The sequence below is a fragment of the Rhineura floridana genome, chromosome 7, assembly GCF_030035675.1.
Source record: "Rhineura floridana isolate rRhiFlo1 chromosome 7, rRhiFlo1.hap2, whole genome shotgun sequence".
In the NCBI taxonomy this organism is placed as follows: Eukaryota; Metazoa; Chordata; class Lepidosauria; order Squamata; family Rhineuridae; genus Rhineura; species Rhineura floridana.
This window is the reverse complement of record NC_084486.1, coordinates 71,382,975-71,410,002: the sequence shown is the minus strand read 5'-3', so window position 1 is coordinate 71,410,002 and position 27,028 is coordinate 71,382,975. Positions and strand designations below refer to the sequence as shown.

At 42.3% G+C, this 27,028-nt stretch overlaps 1 protein-coding gene across 1 annotated transcript in view; it reads right to left on the bottom strand.

Annotated features, from left to right (window-relative positions):
- GFRA1 (GDNF family receptor alpha 1) overlaps nucleotides 1-27,028 on the bottom strand; it is a 316,795-nt gene that overhangs the window by 112,464 nt on the left and 177,303 nt on the right. Inside the window, exon 4 of the mRNA XM_061635904.1 lies at nucleotides 7,380-7,719. Within this exon, the coding sequence (XP_061491888.1) occupies nucleotides 7,380-7,719 (340 nt within the window). The remainder of the gene's footprint in view (nucleotides 1-7,379; nucleotides 7,720-27,028) is intronic.

Sequence of the window (27,028 nt, the reverse complement as noted above, 5' to 3'; positions counted from 1 at the left end):
TGTTAAAAGTGGTATAATAGAGCTTTAAACATATGGTGTGGATGTGGCCTCTCTCTCTGATATCTTCTTATCCCCATTTTCCTCCATACTGCCACTCACATGAAATTAGGGCAAGGGCAACATTAAATTAACATAAGAACATCAGAGGAGCCTGATAGAACAGGCCAATGGCCCATCTAGTCTAGCATCCTGTTCTCACAGTGGCCAACCAGTTGCCCATGGGAAACCCGCAAGCAGAACCAGTGTGCAAAGAGCACTCTCCCTTCCTACCATTTCCAGCATCTGGTATTTGGAAGCATACTGCCTCCGCCTATGGAGGCAGAGCATAGCTATCATGGCCAGTAGCCACTGATAGCTTTTTCCTCCACGAATTATGCCAAGGACATCACCCCATCTTAAAGAGATAGACAATATGTCCAGATTAGCACTAAGGATAGAGAATACTAGAAATGGGAGACAAACGCCATCAGTTCAGAAATCCCCAAGTAATTATGAGCCAAGGCCACCCACCTCGTCTGAATTTTGTCTCACTGAAAAACACTGTGTCTGTGATGCTATGAGACGTTAACATCCCAACAGTGGTATTTGATCTGAGATGGCTCATTCACACATGCAAGCCATCACTTAGCACTACAGCAATCAAGTGAGGAATATGCAGGCATAAACTAGCTCTCTGACAATTACGCCAACCCAACAGGCTCTCAGAGGCATAACCTGCTGAACAGCAATTTGAATGGAAAGAGAACTGCATTCAGTAATCTGCCAAGAAATCCATTTTCATACTCCTGTCGCTTTCAAAAATAGTAATAACATTTTTTGACCAAGAAGCTGGGGTGTGCAATGTTGGAGAACGAAAGGCGTAACGTCAGGGAAGATGAGTGAAAAGTGAGAAAATGAAATAGCATTAAGTAACTTGGATGCTGAAATGAATGAAGACAGCGCCAGAAGTAATGATGGCACTTAAAGGAAATACTTCATGCCACAGATTCAAACATGAGGGCAATGTTCATTAACCATTGCCTTTCCGATCTCCCACAAGGATAAAACACATTGGAGCTCTAGTAGATATCTGAGTGAAAAAGCTACTATCTGGGTAGTAACATACAGCGAGAGTAGTAAACAGGAACAGGAGGCCTAGAAGGTGAAGTTGTCTTTTATTCCAAGACTGTATGAACCAGTCAGGAAAGTACAGACCTGTCCTGTGACTTATGTAGCAAGGGAATGCTATCTAGTGACTAAGAACAGATTCTGAAAAATATTGTCAGGACAGGAGGTTCACACAAGGCAACTCACAGATACTGCACTTCAAGCATCAACTAGCCCATACACTATGAAAACAAATGTCATGGAATCTTGGGCTTCATCTGGCTTCATCTGTTCAACACTATGGAGGGAATCCTTCATCCCAGAATCATGGTGTAGAGAGTAAATATTTTCTAAACTGCCAGCTGGGAATATTTTCTTTGTACATGGAAGATGAGAAGCTACAGCTGAGCCACTAACACCGAGAAACCTTTATAACAGTGGTTCCCAACCTTTATGAGTACAAGACCTCTTTTAACAGCTCAAAAATTTTTGTGACCCCCCCCCGCCACACACACTCTCTTAATTGAAAAAGTGGTGCGTGGCAAAATCACATCTCCAAATAAACCTTTCCATAAAAAGTACCCTGCATTTTCTTTTCTTAATGCAAAGGTCCAATCAAATTGGTATCCCCCTCCCCCCGCAACAGTCTGAAGGTGTACTGTCCTGTATCCCAACACCAGTGGGTTATAGTGTTGGACTAAGATCCAAGTTCAAATCCCCATCCAGCCATGAAGCCCATTGGGTGACCTTGGGCCAGACACAGTCTCTCAGCCTGACCTATCTCACAGGGTTAATGTACGGATAAAATAGAAAGGGGGGGAACTATGGGTACCACCTTGTGCAACGTGGAGGAAAGGTGAGATATAAATGCAATAATAATTAAATAAATAATTACATTTCCGTTGCAGTACTCATTCTCAATAAGGGTGTCGTCAGCAGTGGCAGTGCGAGGAGATGGGAGTCAGTGATAGTAACTTCTTCTTCTTGGTAGCTTCACCCTCAGCCTCCTTTGGCATCTGCCACATGCTCTGTAGGCAGATGCTTACCCTTGGCATGCCTGAAAGATGCTCTGGCACTTCAGCAAAAGTCCTCCCTTCTCGTTTGGAACAAGGGGGAGGTGTCATCTCCAGTGGTAGTGTGGAGCAGACAGCTTCCAGGGAGTGAAGACTTTTTAAAAAAATTAATAAATAATTAATTTCTTTACTGGTCGAGGCCCCCTCTGGATTACTTCGCAGCTCCCCTGGGGGTCACAGCCCCGTGGCTGGGAACCACTGCTCTCTAACGACGGTGGATCAACTTCAGTCTTTGGCCTCCCCACTATAATTGCTATGGCCCACCCATATATTTTAAATTTACAAAGAAGGAATAAGATCTATCTTCATACAGGGTAGCAAACTGTGTGAACAAACCTGCCTCTTCTTATGCATCCACATGCTCTGCATAAAGAAGTTATTCTTAACCTTTTTAGGGTCACAAACCCATCTGAGAATCTAATGAAAGCTATGGACCCCCATAAATAAATACAATTTATGTTATTACATTCTAAATTGTTTTTTTTTTACACCTGGTTCATGGACCTCTGAAGCCCATCCATGGACCCCCTAGGTCCATGGACCATAGAACTCCTGGCTTAAAGACACAGCTTGCCTAAAGTGTTGATAGATACAGCACATCTATAAATGTGCATACAGTTCAAGGCTGCAGCACTGGGGGACTGGAGAAGAACTGCACTGAGAGTAAGCACCTGAAAATCTGGGTGCTTGCTCTCTCACTCCTCTGGGTTGCTGTCTCTCGAGACAGCTGAGGTCCCAGGTAAGTGTTGCAAGGACTGGAACCCCCTGCCTGACCCTGACTGCAGAGAGAGGCTGCAGTCAATCTTGCAGCCTCTTGTAGCAGCTCCTGGCTGGGTCAGGGGGCATAAAAGCCCGGCTGCCCTTCAGGATCTCCCATTTGGAAGCCCCTTAGGGAGTCTCAAGGGCGAGGGTGCTACCCCCTTCTACAGGAGATTGGTAGTGGGGACATATGGTGCATGTGTAGTTCCTGCACAGGGTGGGAGCCTGTGCAGTGAACTGAACAATAACAGAAAGTTACCAGGTGCCTTCAGAGTGAGAGTCTGCAACTGGCAGAAGGCTGGCCCTCCCTGCGTGTGAGATTGGGGGGGGAGTAAATGTGCCCTATGTGAAAGATATTGAGTGCGTCTGACTGTTCCCAATTCTCTCAGAGGCCTACTGGGATAACTGGTTCAGGTAGGTTTTGTTGGTGGGCTCTTGTTTCCATATCAGGTGTTCAGGAGGATCCTTTAGTAAGGAAGAATATGGGTGATACCACCCCAATTTCAGTGATCATGGAAAGGGGGAGGTATAGCCATGGGGAGGTGGTGAGCTACAACAGAAGACGAGGGCAAGGCTGTCTTGTTCCTTGCTCCCACTCCTCTCATTGATGGATTCCTCATTGCTCATCTGTTGTGCCCACTGGCCTGTGTGTGTTGTTGTTTAATGCCAGATCGGTACACAATAAGGCCACACTCATCCATGATTTGATCATGGATGACAGTGACAATTTGGTGTGCATTACCAAGACCTGGGTGGGTGAGCTGGGAGAAATTGATCTGACCTAGCTTTGCCCAACTGGATACTCTGTGCAACACCAGCATAGGCTGCAGGGATTGGGGACGGGGAGTTGCTGTGGTCTACAAAACTTTCTTCACTGTTACCAGGAAACCACTCTGTCTTGGAGCTGACTGTGAGGGCCTGCACCTGGTGTTGGACCAAGGAGACAGTAAACTAGGGTTGCTGCTGGTGTACCATCTACCCTGCTGCCCAGCAGCTTCTCTGAGCAAGCTGGCAGAGGCTGTCTTGGCTGTGGTATTGGAGGAGCCCAGAACAATAGTCCTGGGTGATTTCAATGTCCATGTTCAGGCTGCCTCTAGTGTTCTGGCTTGGGATTTCATGACCTCTATGACGACCATAGGGCTGTCTCAAGTTGTCACTAGCCCCATGCATAGGGTAGGGCACACCCTCAACTTGGTTTTTGCTCCAGATGGAGGAAGGAATGGTCTGGAGATGGGGGGGGATGGATGCCACCCCATTGTCACGGTCAGACCACTTCCTGGTGAAGTTTAGACTTATGGCTCCGATCCTCCCCTGCAGGGGTGGTGGAGAAATTAAGATGGTCTGCCACCGGAGACTAACGGAATCGACAGGATTCCTGAACCTAAGAGAGTTCCCAGTAGATAGAGCAGGTGATCCTGTTGAAGCCCTTGTCATGCTGCGAAGCGCGTCAAACTCTTAACACAGTTGCCCCTGAGTACCCTCTCCAGCATTGTGGAGCCTGGTTTGCTCCTTGGTACACCAGTGAACTAAGGGCAATGAAACAGGCTGGATGATGGCTAGAGCGCAAGTGGTGAAAGACATGCTGTGAGGCTGATTGGGCATGAGTAAAACATCGTAACTGTGCCTACTTGTGGTGGTGAGGGTGACGAAGAAGGCCCACTTCTCTGCCGCCATCGCATCCTCAAGTAGCCATCCAGTGCAGCTTTTCTGTATTTTCAGGGGTCTGCTGACATCAAGTCCAGGAAATGCAGTTTTAGACCCTTTGGAGGCCCCCCATGAATTGTTTGCAAGGCACTTTGAGGGTAAAGCTGCTCGCCTCTGTAGCAATCTGGATGCCCCATCCACATCTACTGTAGTCCCCAGTGAGGTGTCCAGTGCAACATCTGCTGCAACGTTTTGGGATCGGTTTCAGTTTATGTGGCCTTATGACGTGGACAAGATGCTTGCCACAATGCAGCCAGCAACGTCTCCTCTCGACCCTTGCCCTTCTCGGCTTATTAAAGTTTGCCAAAGGGGTTTGACCGAGTGGATCCCGGGTGTGGTCAACACACTGCAGGACCTCCGTTGCAGGAGGGAGTGGTTCCAGCCACCCTGAAAGAGGTGGTGATCCGACAGCTCCTGAAAAAGCCCACATTGGGCCCTTTGGTTTCTGACAACTACTGCCCGGTCACAAACACCACCCTTTTAGGGCAAGTGATTGAAAGGGTTGTGGTGTAGCAATTGCAAGTACTCTTGGATGAAACAGATTATCTTGACCCATTCCAGTCTGGGTCTGGTTATGGGGCTGAATTGGCCCTGGTTGCCCTGTTGGATGACTTTTATTGGGAGAAGGATAGGGGGATGTGAGTCTGTCATTCTTACTTGATCTCTCAGCAGCTTTTGATACTAATGACGATGGTATCCTGAGACGACTTAGTAAGATAGGTATCAGAGGCACTGTTTTACAGTGGTTCCGATCCTATCTCCAGGGTTGTTTTCAGAGAATAGCATTGGGTGATTTTCTTTCAGCCCGCTGGCAGTTGTGCTGTGGGGTGCCACATGGTACCATCTTGTCTCCCATGCTGTTTAACATCTTTTTGGTACCTTCTGAAGACCTTCCTCTTTCAACAAGCCATTTATGTAGAGGCCTTATCCCAGTCTTGATCTGTGTTGGAATTGCTTTTTAATATGTTTTGAAGCTTTTTAAAAATATATATTTTAAAGCTTTTTTTAAAAAAATATGTTTTTAAAGCTTTTTTAAAAAAAGATATTTTTAAAGGTTTTTGTTTTAATATGTTTTTAAGGATGTTTTGTTGTAATATATTTTAAAGTCTGTTTTTATTATGTTTTAGTGTGTTTTTAGTGCTTTTGTTTGCCGCCCTGAGCTCCTATTGGGAGGAAGGGTGGGATATAAATCTAATACATAATAAAAATAATAATAATAGACTTGATAACCCTCCATTCACAGTTCAGGCAGGAGACCACTGCACGTTATTGCCCCTCTGCATACTGAACTCTACCTGCTTATACAATAAGTATACATTATATCCAAGTGGAACAGACAAGCAGGGTCCAAGTAGGTGGATCTCCCCCATGACATGTCAAGGATATTTTTTTAAAAAAGTAATGTAAATAGGGCTGTTAGAGTAAAAATACCGAACAGAGATCACTGTGGCCCTATGGGATTTATAGTTATAGGAGATCTATGGGTTATAGAGATTCTCAGAGTCAGTTATACACACGAGACACAACCAGTGGGATAGCCTCAAATGAGGACCCCACTGAACCTTGAGCACAGACACTTTAACATAGTTGTGGAGATGTGTAGCATAGTCCAGGGACTCTCGTAAGAGAAGACTGACAGTAAGAGAAAGGTGAATCATAGAGCTTAGCGATTTTTCATGAGTTCACTACTGCAACCTCTTGCTATAGCATCATTTCCTGGACTGACTCCAACTCCTGTTAGCCCCAGCCTGTATGGCCAATAGGGATGATGGGAGTTGTAGTCCAGCAATGCAGGTTGCCCTTCTCTGTCCTAGGGTAGATGTGATTAACACTTACTGAGTCATTTCCACAACATCCTTTAAATGAGTTTCCCATTTCAACCTGCTAAATACCCTTCCTCTTTGGCCCCATGGGAGCAAGATGGAGTTGAAACTAATTTATTTATTATTTATTTATTAATTAAACTTATATACCGCCCGACTATCAACAGCTCTCTGGGCGGTGAACATCAAAAAATACAATAAAATTACACAATCTCATAAAACAGAGTATATAAAAACTGTACAAACTGAAATCAGATTACAACAATTTAAAATTAAATTAACTTAAATTAAAATGCCTCAGAGAAGAGGAAGGTTTTAACTTGGCACCGAAAAGATGATAGTGTTGGCGCCAAGTGCACCTCCTCGGGGAGACTATTCCATAGTTCGGGGGCCACCACTGAGAAGGCCCTAGATCTTGTCACCACCCTCCGGGCCTCCCTATGGGTTGGGACCCGGAGGAGGACCTTCATAGTAGACCGTAGTGAACGGGCGGGTTCATATCGGGAGAGGCGTTCCGACAGATATCGTGGTCCCGTGCAGATTAAGGGGTTAATCCACTAGAAATGGCAAATTGTTCTGAAAACTATTTACAATTCTACCATCTACCAACAGGACAAATTATTCTTTCATCTTGTCAAGTATGTTTTGATTACATGTTCACTCATAATATTCTGCCAAAACAAAACAAAAAACCTGCAGAATTATATCTGGGGAAAGTTCATGCATTTCCTAGTTTTTTCCAAAGGAAACAGATATTTTAACAATATTCAGGCTTAACGAGATGTTTTTATTATTCTGTTAAAGATGTCAGGTTTTCGTTCCTGCTGTCCTGTTCCCTGGCGAAAATACTACATGCCAGCCTTGGCAATTTCAGCAGCTCCAAAGGTTCCTTCTGGTACCTCATTAATCACTCCACTGCCATGTGTTATCTTACCTGCAGATGTAATTCGTCTTGCAAGTATCTTGTAAATTCAGGCAGTTTGGTTTCTCCCTGTCTTCATATGAACACGCAGGGACAATAGTTTGCCGCCTCCTCTCTCTACATGCGATGTCTCGGCAGGAGCAGAAAAGCATCCCATAACTGTGCTTCGGGGGAACTTTGTCGAAAAATTGCCTTAGGGCCTTATGACACTTCCGCTTATTACAGATTTCATTAGACACACTGCTGGTACAGGGGGTTATGTAAGCTGATCGGTATTTCTTGCAGGTGTCGTTGAGGTTACAGGCTTTTGCTGCATCCAAACAGTTGTTCCCCTTTGATATTACAGGCTCCACTATATAAAGAAGAAGAAGAAAAAGGGGGGGGGGAGAAATAGGATTACTGATGTACTTGGACATTTGTATTATTCAGGTATCAAGGAGATATATATTTGTCAGCTCAAGAAACTCCTGGCACCAGAAGCGAACCATAAACACATAAAATAAAAGGCAGGAGAGTCAGATATTATTATTATTAATTAAATTTATTAGTCGCCCATCTGGCTGGTTATCCAGCCACTCTAGGTGACGTACAAAATAAAACGTACAAATACATTAAACATTAAAAATCTGAAGCAATAATAGTAAAACCTAGCCCTATACAAGTTCATAGCTGTGATCCTCAAGCCATTAATGCCTCTTCATAGATAGGTCTGGAGCATAGGTTATATATGCAGTGGCATGCCGCGTTAGGCTCACATGCTGCTCCCTAATGTACTTCAAGGCAAACTAGGGGCTACATAAATCCCTACTTGAGTGTATTCCCTTGAACGATCCCTCCAACACACCAGAAAAAGAGTAGGACGAGCATATGAACATGGGCCATTTGGGTTGTTGCAGTGCTCTCCCTCATGAATATGACCTTATACCTCCAGGCCATGTGTTGCTGCTTAGTCACTGGCAGTGCAGCTACGGGACTTTGAGGATCATAGTCTGTATACCATAGCACAAACTGGTAATTGGCAAAAGAAAGCTGCAACATTCTACAGAATTTCAACATTATTGCAGTTATAATTATATATTAAACCCCAAGTTTATTTTGTCTACAACACAGTGTGCAGAAATACATACTAAATCCAAGTATAATTTCCATGTAATTTTCAGGGCATATAATTATGCAATATAGGCATAGCAGACACTAATTACTATGTGATTACAGAGTAATTACATGCCTATTTGTTTCTGGAAGGCAAATGTTATGCAGAATGCTTTAAACTAGGCTGCCTTCAATAAGCAGTTATCAGAAATCAAGGATGGGTTCTGAACTGTCACATATCATAACAGAGACAACTTCTTACATTCTGAAACTTCTAGAGGCTTAGCACCCAGCACTGTGGCCTGCAGAAAAGAATGAGGCAGAGAGGCAAGGTGATGCTTGGACAGGGTCTCAGTTCTTTGTCACCTTGCTAGTCTTCCTCACCAGCAGTGACATTGAGGCCTCTTCTCAAAAGAGATAAAGGGAAGAGATAAAGTCACACTCTTTGTCATTGCCCCTCATGTCAGCCTTTTTCTTTTAATATATATTTACTTCAAAATTGTGGGAATGTTACAAAATTAAAAAATGACAAACAAAATGAGAGATAACTGAGTGCAAATTGATATCATATGTAAGCACTTTCACAGCGAAAATGTCCACAGACTTTTTATTCTAGAGAAGGGTTAGCTAGCCCATAGCCCTCCAGATGTTGCTGGATTACAACTCCCTCATCACTGACCATTAACCATGCTGGATGGGGCTGATGGGAGTTGCAGTCCGCAGCATCTGTCATGTTGGTTATGCCTGGCTAGAGTGTCAATCCTTATCCTCCTATGAGGTTGTGGTAGTCCAGGAACATAGGGTACCCCATTCACATGGGAGATGAAGGGATACTATGAATGTTTTACAGAAGTCATCAAGTTTGACCTCTTTTCTTGACAGCTTTGATTCATGAGTCAATAAATCCAGTAAGGCCACAATCCCATACATGGACGTATCATTTCCATAAAACAGAGATAGGGAACCTATTTTGCCCAGCAGGTCAGGTCCTTATCTGTCCCCATCCCCAGGTGCAAATTTGACACTCACCTGCCAGCCACCTGACACCATTATGGCAGAAGATGATGAACATGTAGATCGTTCTGCCCACCTGTCAAAGTCCCTTGTGCAGAGCTTCAGAAGCATTGTCGGATGCTTAGGAACTGCAGTGCAAGGGGTTTTGCCAGCCCTATGCTTGGCAGTTGGGAAGCACTGACCACAGGGATTGCAATGTGCTGGTGGTCTGGCATTTGGGAAATACTGTGCAAAGCGCTTTGCAAGCCCTATGCTTAGCGCTTCCAAAGCAACAACCATAGTGCTGGCAAAGCTGCTTTCTAGAGAGATCAGCTGTGCAATCCCGATGGGGAACTTGGTTGCACAGCTGATCCATCAGGCTTGAAATCATCACCCATCAGCTGGTGGGCACTGACTTCAACCCTGCTTTCTCCAGGGACTGGCTGCGCGATTGAGTTTATTTTTATTTATTTTATTTTATTTATTTATTATTTGACTTATATCCCATCCTTCCTCCCAGTAGGAGCCCAGGGCGGCAAACAAAAGCACTAAAAACACTTTAAAACATCATAAAAACAGACTTTAAAATACATTAAAACAAAACAACTTTAAAAACACTTTTTAAAAAGCTTTGAAGACATCTTTAAAAAAGATTTAAAAACATAGTGTTTTTTTTAAAAAAGGTTTAAAAACATATTAAAAAGCAATTCCAACCCAGAAGCAGACTGAGTTCCCCATAGGGGATCCAGCTGGACCTCTACCTGCTTCACATCTGACATATCTACCTGCCATCACACCTCACAACAGGTATGGGGCAGGTGGGTGTGGTTTGGGGAAAACAGCCTTGCAAGCCAAACTGGATCCCACTTTGGGCCAAATTTGCCCCACAGGCTGGAGGTTCCCCTAAACAGCTAATGTCAGAGACCTAATGTTGTGCAACTGCTGAGCAAGATGCAACTATCAGAAGATTATCAAGTCCTTATGTAGAAGATTTTTATGCTCATCAGCAAATAGCAATAATCTGCAATCAGGCTCAATTGTTTGCTTAGTAATTTGAGATGATCTTAGGAAATGTCTCCCAACAAATATAGACATTCCCACTAAATCAAATCTTTAATTTGCGGTCAAAGACCCATATCGACTGTAAATACAAACAATTTAAAAGAAAATAAAAGAGATATACAGTATACTAGAGAGTACCATACATTCTCATTTAAATGTTAGCACGTATTAATTGAGCGGCATATAGGAATTTAGCAACTTGTATAGTAATTCCTTTATCTAAACCAGAGAGAGCAAAAACAATCATATCATCAGGAGATTGGTAAGAGGAAATTGGGAATATAGAGTTAAGAAATTTATATCTGGTCTGAGTATAGAGGGCACATTCAAATAAGCAGTGATAGATAGTTTCAATACTATCAGTTCTGCAAGGGCAAATGCGGAGATCATATGGAACTCCATTAAATCTTCCCTCAAGAATTGCAGAGTTTAAACAGTTAAATCTTGTTTTAGAGAAAGCTGAGCGGAGTTTAGGAATAGTGAGAAAATGCAGGTATGGAGCAATCTTACCATATTCAAATAATAATTTTAAATGTAAAGGGGAACATGTTTTCGCAGCCCTAGTGATTGAACTCTGATAGTCCATATCTTTAAGGCGAGAGCGAACTGAGACTAAGGCATCACTTGGCGAGTATTGAATTAAATGTGCTTTAGATAAGCCCATTTTCAGCATTTTTAGTTCAATTTTAGTATTCCAGAGGGAAGGGCTGGAGTCTTTCCAGTATGCAGAAAAAAGGCTCGGCGAATTATTAGAGGAGATTTTTACCCAATAATTGGCCGTCATTAGCCAGGCCTGGCAATCCAATGAGGAAAGACCACATTCAAGCCTAAGCGCCGCTGATGGAGTGCATCTCGGAACGCCTAACAACCGGCGTAATAGACTAGAGAGAACTGCCTTGACTGTATTATCCATAGAATGGATCCAGAGTAGAACTCCATACAAAAGTTGGGGTATGATCTTATAGTTGAATAATTCAAGGATTGCTGGAACAAAACAAGCTCCTTTGTAATAGAAAAACCGAAGTAAGTTTTTAACAGAATATCTTGCTTTCGATACTGCCTCTTTTATGTGCGTAGTCCAGCCCATAGAAGAATGAAAAATTATCCCTAGATACTTATAATGGGCAACTTGATCAATTTGACAGCCGTTAATTTTCCAAACAGGGAGATTTCTTCGTTTGGAAAAGACAAGAATTTTGGTTTTGTCCAAGTTTATAGAAAGTTGGTTCTCGGTACAATAGGACATGAAAGCTCTTATCATGCGTTTGAGGCCAATCTTTGAAAAAGATAAGAGTACAGCGTCATCGGCATATAAGAGCAAGGGGCAGCGCACATCAGCGATTTTAGGGATGTGAAACTCCTGAGAGAGACAGTGGTCTTTCAAATCATTTATAAAGAGGTTGAAAAGAAGGGGGGCTAAAATGCAGCCTTGCCTCACCCCTGTAAATGTTGGAATAGGGTTTGTTAGGCCCCCGTCCTTAGCACAGGAGACTTGTATGGATGTGTGTTGATGCAGGTTATAAATAAGGAAAAGTAATCTTTTATCAATGGATGTACACGATAATTTATGCCATAGTTTGTCACGGGGTATAGAGTCAAAAGCAGCCCTTAAATCAATAAAGGCTGCATATAAGCCGGTACCCTGATATTTACTATATTTCATTGCCAAATGATGTAGAATGAGGCAATGATCTATGGTCGAAGATCCTTTTTTAAAACCTGCTTGTTCCATACCAAGGATATTATGGTCGTCTATCCAGGACTGCAGTTTTATTCTCAAGAAGGAAGCATATAGTTTTCCTATTACTGATAATAAACTGATGGGGCGATAATTTGAAGGGTCTTGTCTATTCCCTTTTTTAAAAATAGGAATCACTATTGCTTCTGTCCAAGATTTTGGGAAACGGCCAGAATCGTTTAAACTAGTAAACAGCTTGGCTAATAAGGGGGCCCACCAGTCTTGGAAATTATATAGGACCTCAGCAGAAATATTATCTGGGCCTGGAGCTTTCCCTTTTTTAAGCCCAGCTATTAGTTCTCTTATTTCAAGATGAGTAACAGGAGGCCAATCAGGGAGCAAGCAGGGATCGGGAAGTTGAGTATACACATTATTCGGAAAAACCTTCTGGTATAAAATAATGAAATGATGTTCCCATATTTGGGGAGAGATGGTATACGTGGGAAAAGTAGACTGTCTGAAAGCATTCGATATAATAGACCAGAAGGTGGACGAGTTCTTGGATCTAGAGGCATCAATGAGATTTTTCCATTCCTCTTTGATAGCCTGGTTCTTTTTGTATGCAAGGGTTAACTTATATTTCTTTTTAGTTAAATAATACGATAAAGGCAATTGAGTCAGTTGTTGCTGTCGGTAATTTGTATAAATAGATCTTAACTGGAGTTTTAAAGTTAAACATTCCCACTACATGTGCCAATAAATCCCACGAGTCTTACACCCCCACCAGCATTCTAAGGCATACATTGACTCATATGATGGAGTCTTGCAGGTGTTAAATACCACCAGCATATATTTTAAAGTTGACCCTTGCATATTTTCTGAAACAGAACAGATTGGCTGTGTGATCCAGTCACCAAGGACCAACTAGATATGATGTTAGTCATGTAGTTTAGTCCTGCATAGCTGTTTATTGTTTTTACAAGCAAGCAGTTGGTGGGAGGGAGGAAAAGCGGACTACGACCATGGCGGCAGGCAAGGGAGGTTTCTATGCAGACAAGCAGGAAGCTGCCTTATACTGAGTTAGACTATTGGTCTAGTGAGCTCAGTATTGTTCACACTGACTGGCAGAGGTTCTCCAAGGTTTCAGGTAGGAGATAGTCTCAGCCCTGCCTTGAAGTACTGGGGATTGAACCTGAGGCCTTCTGCATGCAAAGCAGCAGCTCTACCACTGAGCTCCCTTTGTTATATAAACTGCTACTGTATATATTCTTATCTAATTTAACCCTCTGAACAGCTCTGAAATTATTCACTGAAAGCCACTCAAGAAAGGCGACTCAGGGCCAGCACCAGCAGCTGGCATCATCAGGCAGCTGCAAGTTAAGGCTCAACAGTGCTGGTGTCTGTTTTGGGCCTGACCTATTGCCCACCATCTGGGACCCAGGCCCTGAGCAGCAGCAGTTGCAGCTGAGAAAGTGCCATTTTAAATTGTTCCAGAGCAACATTTCATCAGGGCATTGTGAGTAATGACAATGACAGACAGCTCACAGACCTCAGGCACAGATTGTGGCACTGCTGCCCACAGCCACTGCCACCACTTACAGTCAGGCCACCAGGGAGCCCACCAGAGGTCACACTAGGAGGGGAAGTTTCTCACCTGGCCCTGAGTGTACACATCACTCAGCAGAGATATATGAGCCAGAAACTGCAGTATCCAAGTCCAACATGCTATCCAGCAGTACTTGTACTATTTCACTGAAGTTGTCTTGCTATATAATGATAATCCTACAACGATCTACCTAAAAGTAGATGACTTCTACACATATACGCACAACATCCAAATGCTCTTGAACAAGGATACTGGATTTCAGTGACCAGAAACCTAAATCTGTGACTAAAGCATACTATCCAAGTTAATGGGAAATTTTCATTTTGCACGATTTATTGATTGAAAGACTGGAATTGCACTTTAACAAAAACCTGCATTTTTTTCAGGGTAGAGGTGGAGAAGCATTAAGGGTTTAAAATAAAGGGAGAAAAGAGAAGCTTCCATATTGCACAAAAGGAGAGTGCACAGGTATCCTGGTGTATGCTTTATGATGTCAATATATGATCTATTTTACTATTGCATTAGTAATGCTACACATCCAAGTTTTATATTTATTTATGACATTCAATATAACGTGCTTAATATTTTTTTAAATCTCAAAGCAGTACACAAAATGATCAAAACATATGCAAACAATAAAAATCACATAGAAATACCATAAAATTCTAAAAATTACAGAGTGATCAGTAGAATACACAGCCAACATAAACAGTCGGGAAATGCTTCAATAAACAAGAATGTCTTTAGCATGCACTGAACGTGTAAAGGTACTTTTAGAGAAAGAATGACCCACATAGTAAGGTGCCAAAACACTGGGTTTGTCTGCTACTGCAGCTTCACTTGTGCAACAGACATCTGCTTATGCAACAGAAATTCCCCCTTCTCTTCTTTGTAGCCCTTCAAGCACCCTCAAAGTCTGCTCCAGAGGGTTGAAGGGGTCATCTAGAGCATTTGGGGGGGCATGCAGGGAAAGGAGAGGAAGGGGAGACCCCACTGTGCAAGCAGAATGCCACTCATGCATCCTCTGAAGGCCTTATACCATGGGGCCACAAGATGAATCTCAGGGGTGTGTGGCATAACTGTTCAGCAGTTAAACAGATCTATAAGACAGAAAGCGGTTTCTCAAGGATCCTGATCCCAAGAGAAGTTCTACTGCGCAAGTGGAAGTTCTTCCAAGAACGGGCCAACTTTGTTGGCTACAACCCACAATATATATATTATATATTCTAGTTATAAGCAAACAAATTAGATAAGCATTACTGCATGTATTGTACTCCCTTTAGAGAGTCTCTGTTTTGTGATATGCAAATTTATGATTAGCAGCAACTGGAATTATACAAAACATGAAAGCATTTAATGTTCAGAACAGTCACACCCCTTAATTTTCAGAGCAGTTCGCAGATGCAAGACCCATTAACTTCAGCTTGGAAAATGACTACAGAATACTTTGAGGACATTTTTGACAGTTATTAGGTGATTTATATCCTATTTTCTTCATAAATGAGACAAATTTTTTCACTGAGGCAGATGTTCAGACTCAGTGTTTATTAAAATCTATGCATCTTCCTCAGTTACACCTGTTATTCTGACTTCAGATGCAACCTTATGAGGATTCACAGATAAGGCTATTAATTTGTTAAAAGTTAGCACATTTAAGACCAGCACAACACTAACTTTGAATCTGCCTGATCTCAATCTTGGTAAGACAAGAACATCTTATCTCTAATAAAATGGGTACAATCCAGCCAAAGTCAAGCACTTTGAAATGCCATCAATTTTAACGGGAGTGAAGAAATGTGTTTCAATTTTTTCCCCTAAAAATCAATGGGACTTCATGCTGACTAGGGAGTCCATTTGTCCTACTAAACACAGTGGGTGTTGTTTCTAATCAATATGTATAGGCTTATGCTGTAAACCTCCCAATATCAAAGATACATCTAACAAAGAGTTAAGATCGAGGACAGAGGCTAACTATGGATATGTGCCCAATAGCTTGGTGGTGCTGTTGCTAAATGCCAGGTCGGTACATAATAAGACATGCCCATTCATGTTTAATTGTGGATGAGGTTTCCAACCTGACTTGCATCACTAAGACCTGGGTGGGGAGACTGGTGAACTAGACCTTACCCAGCTCTGCCCTGTTGGGCACTTGGTGGAGCACTAACCTTGACTAGAGGGTTGCGGAAGTGAGATTGCAGTGATTTATCGGAGTTCATTCTCCACCACTGGGAAACCTCTCCACCTTGGAGTGGGACTTGAGGGCCTGCATCCAATGCTGGGCCTTAGAAACAGACTAGGGATGCTGTTGGTGTACTGCCCACTCAGCTGCCCAACAGCCTCTCTGACTGAGGTGGCTGAGGTAGTCTCGAGCATGGTATTTTGAAGGAATCCTGGACGATAATGCTAGGTGACTTCAATATTCATGCTGAGACTATTGCTACACCGGCTTCTGATTTCATGGTCTCCATGGCAACCATGGGATTGTCTCGGATTGTCATTAGTCCAACATGCAGAACAGGACATACCCTTGTTTTGATCTTTGCTCCAAATGGGGAGGGGGTGGTCTGGAAATGGGGGATGGGGTGTTCTGTGACTCCATTATCATGGTCAGACCACTTCCTGGTGAAGTTCGGACTCATGACGAATATCCCCCTCTATAAGGGTGGGGGACCAATTAAGATGGTCTACCCCTGGAGACTTATGGATCCTGATGGATTCCAGTGGACACAGCAAGTGATCCTGTCAAGGCTCTCATCTCACTGTGAGCAACACAATTGCTCCTAAGCACCCTCTCCAGAGGTGTGGAGTCTGCAATGCCCCCTGGTGCTCTAGGAAGCTGTGTGTGATGAAACAACTGGACAATGGCTATAGCGCAAATGGTATAGAACTCACTCCAAGGCAGACTAAGCACTGGTTAGAGAGCATAAATGCACCTACCATGTGACAATAAGGGCAGCAAAGAAGGCATACTTTGCAACCCCTATTGTGTCCTCAAGTAATTGTCCAGCAGAGCTCTTCTGGGTCACCCAGAATCTAGTCTCACCTGGTAGTGGAGATGGGCCTCGGGAGGCACAGAAGCCTGCTGTGACCATTTAGCCCATCATTTTGAGGATAAAGTCACTCAACTCCGCAGTGATTTAGACCCTACTGTTATGGCTACAGTTCTAGCTGAGGTGTCCAGTGCTATGTCTTCTCTGACTTTGTGGGATCAATTTCAGTTTATGAGGCCTGAAGATGTGGATAGGGTACTTGTAGGATGCGTCCAACTACATGCCCTCTCGATTCCTGCCCGTCATGACTACTGAAATCAAGCCGAGAAGGGCTGGCTGGGTTTGTCCAGGGAGTGGTAAACGTCTCTTTATGTGAGGCGGTGGTGCCTGCCACTTTAAAGGAGGCGGTAGTGCATGGCCGGAGTTCGATTCCAATGGAAGGAGGAAGTCGAATCTCCAGTAAAAGGGGTCGAGGTCCACTCAGCCTTCCATCCATCCATGGTCGGTAAAATGAGTACCCGGCATATGCTGGGGGGTAAAGAAAGGCCGGGGAAGGAACTGGCAATCCCACCCCATATATACGGTCTGCCTAGTAAACATCGCAAAACATCACCTTAAGAGTCGAAAACGACTCACACTAAGTGCGGGACACCTTTACCTTTTCTTTAGTGCAGCCACTACTGGAAAAAAACCCAGTCCTGGTCCCAACTATCACCTGGTCATACATAATTCCTTCCTGGGAAAGGTGATTGACAGAGTTGTAGCAGAACAGCTGAAGACATTCCTGGATGAGACCGATTACCTGGATCCATTCCAGTCTGGCTTCAGGCCTGGGTTTGGTACTGAATCAGCCTTAGTTGCCCTGATGGATGACCTTTATAGAGAAAAGGACAGGGGGAGTACAACCCTGCTCCTCCTGCTTGATCTCTCAGCAGCTTTCTATACCATTGACCAAGGTATCCTTCTGGACTGGCTCTGCAGGATAGGTATTGGTGGCATTGTGTTGCAGTGGCTCTGTTCATACCTGCAGGGTCATGTCCAGACAGTAGTATTGGGAGAGTGCTCCTTGACCCCCTGCTGTTTATACTATGGAGTGCCACATGGCACTATCTTGTTCCCAGTGCTATTTAACATCTGTATGAAGACGTTTGGAGTGGTCATCAGGAGTTTGGGGGCAAGGTGCCATCAGTATGCTGATGATATCCAGCTCTATTTCTCCATTACACCTGATTCAAAAGAGGTTGTGCAAGCCTTGTACCGGTGCCCAGATACAGTGTGGACTGGATGAGGATCAATAAACTGAGTTTGAATGCTGGAAAGACGGAGGCCTTGCGGGTGGCTGGTTCCCATGTCTGGGAGATAGGTCAATTGCCTGTCCAGGATGGAGTTGCACCCCTCTGAAGGAGCAGGTATGCAGTTTGGGGGTACTCCTCGATCCATCTCTGTCACTAGAGGTTCAAGTGAACTCTGTGGCCAGGAGCACTTTCTTCCAGCTTCGCCTGCTACACCAACTGCAGGCGACATTGAACTGTGACAGCCTGATCACAGTGATCCATGTCTTTGGTAACCTCAAGACTCAATTATTATAACATGCTTAAGTGGGGCTGCCGTTGTATCTGCTCCGGAAGCTGCAACTAGTGCAGAATGCAGCAGTCAGACAGCTTACAGGACCAGATTACTGGCAACATATTACCCTACTGCTGAAAGAGCTGGTCTGATTGCCAATTTGCTACTCAGCCAGGTTCAAGGAACTTGTGTTCATTCACAAAGCCGTAAACAACTTGTGCCCAAAGAACCTTAAGGACCACCTGACTCCCATCTCGATCACTGAGATCTTCTGATGGGACACTTTTGGTAGTTCCCCGTGCCCCTGAGGTTCGATTGGCTTCCACCAGAGACTGAGCTTTTAGTGTGGCAGGCCCTGACCTGTGGAACTCCTTACCAATAGAGGGTTGACAAGAACTAACCCCTCCTTTCTTTCAGGCATCCCTTGAAAACTGAACTTTTTAGACAGGTCTTTTAACATGACTTCCCTCTCCCCCTGCAGCCCATACAGTATTATGGGTGTTTTTATTATTATTCTTTTTAATGACATTTTTGTTTTAATTTTTTTCTGCCTTTGTATGTTGTAAGCTGCTTTGATGTATTCTACGAAAAGTGCGACCTATAAATACTATAATAAACTTTATTATTATTATTATTATTATTATTATTATTATTATTATTATTTACCCGCCCTTCACCCAGAGGTCCCAGGGAGGGTTGCAATGATTTTAGAACACATAATTAAAACAGTTAAAAACAACCTAAATAAATAGCCAAGTCTTTATATGCTTAGATTTCTTTTATAACTATGCTTTGGATTTCCTGCACTTGTAATGTTGCTGCATCACCTACAGGTAAATGCATTCTACCAATACAGATACATGTCCCTCATTCCGCAGTCCAAGTGTGTGAAAGGTAACAGAACAATCACAGCCAAACATTCCATGCCTTATGAGGCTTGGCTTGCTTTTTGTTACATTGCTGACCTCTACTCTGACCTTCATATCCTATTTTGAAGTTTAGCTTAAATCATTTCTAGTTACCTGGGGCTATCTTACCCCTTTTTTAAATATACTTCATGCCCCCCAGTTTGAGGGAGAGACATACACATTTCAATTCTCTCTCTCTCCTCCCCCCCACCTGCCTCCACTAGCAATCATTATCTGGAGCTACATACATATCAGTTTTCAGCTTTCTGAATCTGAGGATATGCTTAACGATTTGGGGGCATACCACTTGCTCTCTTTTTGAAAGTCAGATTTTGATTTTCAGACTCTTGGTAATATGCTTGTTTTGGGATAATTATATGTGAAATATTAATTTTGGGTATACCTTATGTCCCCTAATTTGAGACAGACATGTGCAAATATCCAATTTTCAGATTATCATTATTTATTTATTTTTGGAAAGAGGGACAATTGCTGTACCAAATTTCAGCTTTCTAGATGAGAATTCTCCAAGCTGATGCATTCCAGATGTATTGGACAACAACTCCCATCGTTCCTGACCATTGGCCATGTTGGCTGGGACTGATAGGAGTTGCAGTCCAAAACATCTGGAAGGCACCAGATTGGAGAAGTCTGTTCTAATCATATGGAAGTCTCCTAAGAATGTTGGCATTCCAGTAAATGAAGCAGTCCGAAGCATCCTTACAAATTTTATTTCCAGAATAAACAGTTATGAATATTTCAGAGACCATAATTGTGGCTTGTATCAAACTTTCATTTAAAAAAAAAAGAACAACGCCTTTCTCCCCTGGGTCTCATATTCTACATCCTAATTGCACAGAAGGAAAAATGAACTCACAAATCCACCTTTCACGCCCCAGTGGGAAGAGTTATCTCTAGTGTCCAAGCTAGTACAAAGGAGCTGATGAGGAGTTGTTTTTCTCTGGTACGTAGCCACAGGGTGTAATGCTTCTGTGTGTGGAAATGTACTGGGAAACTCCCTTTCCATTTCTCAGAAAGGAAGTGCAAGGGTCTTGCTGGAGAGACAGTGTTGCAAAGCTGCAATAGGAAACAACTGATACAAACTTGGATAGCTATCTCTTATGTTACTATACCACTAATGATTTCAGCACTAACTCAGAGGGATATTAGGACAATAAAAGGTCTTCCTGCTGTGTAATTCTATCCTAGAATTAGGAGAGTGAATTACATGTCAGAAGAACTTTCTGTGCAATAAATGTATCCAGCAGAGATATCTATTCTCACTCCATACATCGATGAACTGTGTAGAATCAGAGAGTGGTATGGCATTATGGATAATACAGCAAGACAACAAGATTTCAACTACATTTCATTAATTAACTTCACTTAGAATATACAGTGTGATCACTTGTTCTGGCAAACACCTCCCAGTTAATACCATTTACTGAGTATATTGCCTAGCCAACTACTATGCTTAGTCTCATTCCCAAGCACTTTTACAAGGGATTTACACATCTGCTACTGCCACTGGGACTTTGGGGCCTGATTTTTAGATGCAGCAAGTGAATAAACACCTTATCTGTGTTCAAAGTATTATTTATTCATTTACATAGCACAGTCATGATGCTTTACAGGGTATGAAAGGACAGGTTCTTGATCTGAATGGTTTACTATCTAAAATTTAACACTGAGGAAACAACTAAGGAAAGGGAGGGATAAAGAGGGAAGCATTATGTGGCTGTTTTGGTTATACAGTAATCCTTCAGTTAACAAAGCAGACGTACCAGAGGTAGGAATAACATGGAAAGAATAGGGATAGGTTCCTACACCCTCTCATAGATGGTGGGGGCAGCTTCAACAGGGGCTTTAAAGGGTGCTTACCCCTATTCCTACATATTGGATCCTTCCCTCCCCAGCCCTGGTAGAAAGCAAGAGATCTCTTTAATGCACAGCAAACAGACAGGCTTCTCATTTTCACCCTAGCAAAGTAAAGGCTTATCAGTTTATTAATAGCAAAGCAAGGACAGAGGCTTGTCAGTTTCACCTCAAAGCAAAGGCACAGGCTTGTCAGTTTATCAATAGCAAAGCTGGTCAGTTTCACCATTAAAAACCCTTCCTTAAAAGGTGCTTCATTCCTGGAGGGTTCCTTAACTGAGGTATTACTGTACATACATGTTGAATGTGCCAACTCTCTCTCTCATCACCATCACCTTCCACTACTTGAAAGATTATCTTCTGAAGTAGGAGAGCCTTTCTACTTGTGAACACCCCCCCACATTATTTAGGACCCTGGTCTTCCAAGGTCCTAATTCATGTGGGGGGGGCTGCCCAACTACAGCAGGGTCCTCACTGCATACCTTTGCCACCAACATACGGAGAGCAAAGGGGACAGCAATGGGGAGGATGGAGCTAGTGCCATTATCCCTGCCCTCCTTCACACAAGTATAACCACATGGAACTCTCAAATAGGGCTAAACAATTAGTGGTAAATGCATTTAAACATGATGGGGCAGGCATGGAACAGTAACAACAGTAAGGGCTGTAGCTTTGGCCCATGTCCTGCTTAACTTGCATCCAAGTAAGCATGGGTGGGATCAGGGCTTAAGTGAACAGAATCAAGAGAGGACAAGGGCTCACAGTAATAAAAAAAAATCAAAATATTGATTTCTACAAATTCAGACTCTAATAGAGAGATAGTTTTAGCAAACAAGCTGTGGCATGGAGGTTGTGGCCTATCATAGCAGTTGGGAAAGCAGATTCCTATCAGTATAGCAAAACAGATGGCAACAAGCATCCCCGTGACGCAGTGTAGATGGGGATTTCATTTGAAAATGTACATGCAGATATAGTGAGCTGCAAATGCACATCTGTATCCGACCTGTTTGTGTGGTCCCTGATCCACTAAGGGAATCCATATGTAAAAGCAGGCTTCTTCATGCAGAAATCTCTTGCTGGATAGAGTGTCAAAAGTGAGAGCTGATTTAGTACACACCAAATTCCAAAGACACAGTGAGGGACTGTTTACTAACCCCTTGCCAATTTACAGAGTATCATTCAGGATTCCTTTTTATTACTGCAGGAGTCAATTTGCAACTTGTTTCCTCTTTCCTTCTAACTTGATTAATTACCATGTTAACATAACTACTGTTCTCTTTCTTATAAATGGCTTTTCTCTAAAGTGCTGCCCCTGCAAAATAAAACAGGAAAAAGCTTCCAGCTCCTTGCTTTAGTACTGCTTCACTTAATCTCACTATTTTTCAAATTTATGTTCTTTTCCAATAAAGCTTGCATGAATATTATAGAAAGTCAGATAACATAAAATGGATGGCTCTTGTAACTGATCCTTTCAGGTCCTGTTGTTGCTGCTCTCCCTCAACTGACTTGGCAAATATTACATTTAAATGCACTTGTTGATCAACAAATTGAGTTCTCAAATGTCATGTAGACTGTTTCAAAAGAGATTGCATTACTTACTGATTAATTTCTACTCCCTGGATGTTCCACCACCCCATGTCCAAAACCACATTAAGCATTAATCTGAAAGGAAGCCTCCCCTTGAGCAACATTTTAAATGTATAATAACTAAGTGGCAAATACCGTACTCTTTACTCAAAGTGGCCATTCATTCATTGAGACTTTAGCTGAAGGCAGAACAGGCACTTCTGGGTGCTGAGCTAAATTCTTGCTAATATATATATATATATAAATAACCACAGGCCAAGTAAACAGGATTGACAAATGTCCATCCTGTTATGGTATATGCTTTAGAAAATGTAAATACAGACAGAGGATAGAATCCTGCATGGATCACTGTAGATGCAATACAAACATCAATGCACAATCTGTTGAGCACATGCAACTGCCTTATACTGAGACAAGGTACTGGTCCATCTAATTCCTCCAGCTGCCTTCCCCAACATGGTGCCCTCTAGGGGTTTTTGGGACTACCACTCCCATCAGCCTCAATCAGCTTGGCCAGTAGTCAGGGATGATAATGGCTGCAGTTCAAGACATCTGGATGGCATCTGTTGGGGAAGGCTGGTCTACAGCCACAAGTAGTGATTCTCCAGGGTCTCAGAGCCAAACTACATGTTTACTTAGTTTGCCCTTGAGTATAATAGTGTTTTTTCCCACAAATAGCTGGGGGGTGGGGTGGGGGTGGCGGAGGGGTTCTAGCCCTTTGCTCCTTGCTGTGGTCCTCATCCAGACTGGGCACTGCCACCTTCTGTCTGCATTAGGGTGGGGAATCTCCTGTTGGGCTTCCTGCACTGGCTGTTTGAAAGACAAATCTTGAGCTAAAGAGCAAACAATAGGATCATTGTGACATGTAATTTTCACCTCAGACTGAGATTTCATCCCAGATCAGTCTCCTAAGAACTTTAACTGGAAATGCTAGGACTGAATTTGTGAATCTTTTCATGCACAGCATATGCTTTACCACTGTGGTATGGCCTCGGCCTACTATACTGTGACCTTGTGAACACAAAGATGAGCTATGAGTTACCCATGAATTAATTTAGGATGGAAATCAAAAGTAAGTTTGACTATGAGAAGTGCAAAATTCAGGAACAACCTGCCCAGAACTTTTATAGGAAACTTTTTTCAGGACAGGGTCGGAAGAATATATTTAGGGTGCAAGGCTAAACATGTCTACTCAAAAGTAAGCCCCACTGAATTCAATGGGTAAGTGGAGTTAGGACTGTAACTTAAGGGAGGATATTTTTCAGGACTCATTCTGCTGCCATAGGCATGGCCCAATGTGGCTGAGAAACATTTCTTCACTTTGGAGAAGAATGGTGGGAGGAATGGGTTTATTTAAAGCTACTTTTAGCCACTCTTCAGCAAAAGCTCGTAGACCAGCTTACAAAATCAAATCAACAACACACAATTTAAAGAATCACAGTAAGAAGGGTATCATAGCTGAGCAAAATAAAATACCAGCATCAAACAACACCTACAAATCAAAGCACCTAGAAGGTCTTGGCAAATAAAAAGGTTTTCGCCTGTTACTGAAAAGAAAGCAAAACTGAGACCAAGGAAATCCCCCCCCCGGGGGGGGGAGATGTAGTGTGCCATGTATTTACTTATCAACATTTATATACTGCTTGAATGTAAAGACCTCTAAGCGGTTTATAAAAAACATTAAAATTATCAATAAAACAGTTTAAAACAACAAATTAAAACATATTTAAAACATATACGAACTAAAAAATTAAAACAGATCAACATCTATGTTGATCTATATATGTATATGTATATATGTATATCTATATACATCTATATATGGATAGGCTTGCCTAAACAAAAAAGTTTTAAGCAGGAACCAAAAGGAATACAGCAAAGACTGTCTGCCTGATGTCAATAGGCAGGGAGTTCCATTACTGAAAAAAGCCCCATTGAAGGTCACCACCAACATTGCTTCACAAGGGAGAGGGCCCTGATGAGGGCCCCAGGAGGCTGATCTCAATGCACAGCAGATTCATGCGGGAAGAGGTGATCCCCTGGTCCCAAACAATGTAGGGCTTTCTATGTCAAAGCCTCTATGAATTGTGCTCAAAAACAGACCAGGTGTCAGTGCAGCTTTTACAATCTATTAGAGTTCTGTTTTGAAAAGAACCAAGGTACATGTTTCACTTTATGCTCAGAAATAATGAACTCTCACTTGGGACTGGAAAAGAGCTCCTCCCATGTCAGATTCACAAGTAACTGGAACATTTCTTCCCTCCCCCCTTTCTTTTTTTCAGTAGGGTGTCTTTCTTTCTAGTATGAGATTGTGACAAAGTGCTGTTTGAATTGCTTGGGTTAAACTCCTATGGGTCAATGTGGGAAATAACCTGGATTTAGGAACATAGGTGCATAGGAAGCTGCATTCTACCGAGTCAGACCACTGTGGTACAGCTCGCTCAGCACTGTCTACACTGACTTACAGCAGCTCTCCAGGATTTCAGACTGCAGCCTTGCCCAGCTCTACCTGGAGATGTTGAGGACTGAACCTGGGATGCTCCACATGGAAAGCAGGTGCTCTACCACTGAGCTGCAGCCCTTTGCCACTAATGCCCTTCTTGCGCCTTCACCACCCCTTTTAAAAATGGTTTGTAGCTGTCATGATTGCAGAAGATCAAAAGGGGTAGACTGAGTACTTGGCATGTATTCTTTCATTCATCCTCCTTTTTATCCTCACAACAATCTTGTGAGGTAAGCTAGGCTGAGAGAGAGTGATTGGCCCAGGTTTAGCCCATGAGCTACATTGCTAAGTTCATGGGGATTTCAACTGAGGTCTCTCCAAGCCCAACAGTGATCACTATACCACATTGGCTCCCTGGCTAGGAGAGAAGTTCTTATTTCGCACTTTCACTTTCCTATGGAAACCAATCCTCTTTCCTACATCCCACCACATTCCACCAACTTCTCAGAAGTCACATGTCTCTGTTCATTTTATTATTTTTGCTTCTAATCACCCACGTAACTACTAAAACAAATTCATACTACTCTGCCCCCACACCACAAACACATTAATCAAGTAATTTAATATTCATTTTGGGTTTTCAGATTATGGTACTGAATATACCTTAGACCCCATTAAAAACAGATGCGCAGAGAAGTTTTTGAGTTTTAGGCTCATGTAGCCACACATTTAACTGGGGTAAATTCTGTGGCACTAATTCTGTAGCTGACATATTCCAAGATAAATGACATACAAATATGGATATGTATGAAAAAAGCTCGTTTGGTAGCAGAATATAAGGGTGGGAGAGTTACAGTCCAAAAGTAATCCCAAGTGAGCTTCATCAGGGATTTAAACCCAGATTTTCCTGCTTCTAGCTCAACATTCCACTGGATCAGGGGTAGGCAACATGATGTTCTCCAAATATTGTTGGACTTCAACTTAGTCCCAGGCAGCATGTCCAACACTCAGGAATAATGGGGACTGTAGTCCAACAACATCTGGAATACATTAGGTTGAGGAAAACTGCACTTGTACATATTGGTGACCACAGTGAGGAGGAGTCGTTCTTCTCCCCAAATTGATTTAAAAAACCTACTTGTATTATTATGCTTTTATTATTAATAATACATTTTATTGAGGAAATATGTTTATGTTACATAAATTATAAAGGTTATAACAAAATCATAAATAAAAGAACATTTTTTCTTACAGATCAATAAATGGTTAATCTTTCTTATTGTTTACCCCATTAAGTCATTAATTTTAAGCACAGTCATATATCAGTATTGTATTAATAATTTTTTTTAAAAAGTCACCTTGATATCTGCTTTGAAAATACTGCAAATGCATATTTTACATTTGGTATATATTTTCTGATTATATTGTGTTGAACAAAATGTATCCATTTCATCATGAAGGTGTCTTGCTTTTTTGACCACATATATTTTAAATAATGAATTATTTTTGCCAGTATCACAAAGTCCCAAACCTTTTCATATAATTATTTTATGGTAGGTTTGCCTCTATTTCTTTGCACGTATTATTCTGGCTGCTGTTAACTTATAGGATACTAATTTTCTACACTCCATTCTTTCAGACTCCTTTACACAATTTAATAAAAGAGGCTGGAATTCATGAAGTATCATACCTGTAGGTATCCTTTATATGCTTTCTTATTTTCCTTCAAAACGTTTTCACACCTCTACCACATATGAAAAAAAATCTCCAGTGTCCTTGACATTTCCAACAAACTGATGAGAATTTTTAAATTAATTTTCTGTATTTTAATTGGCGTCATATACCACCTACTCATCAGTTT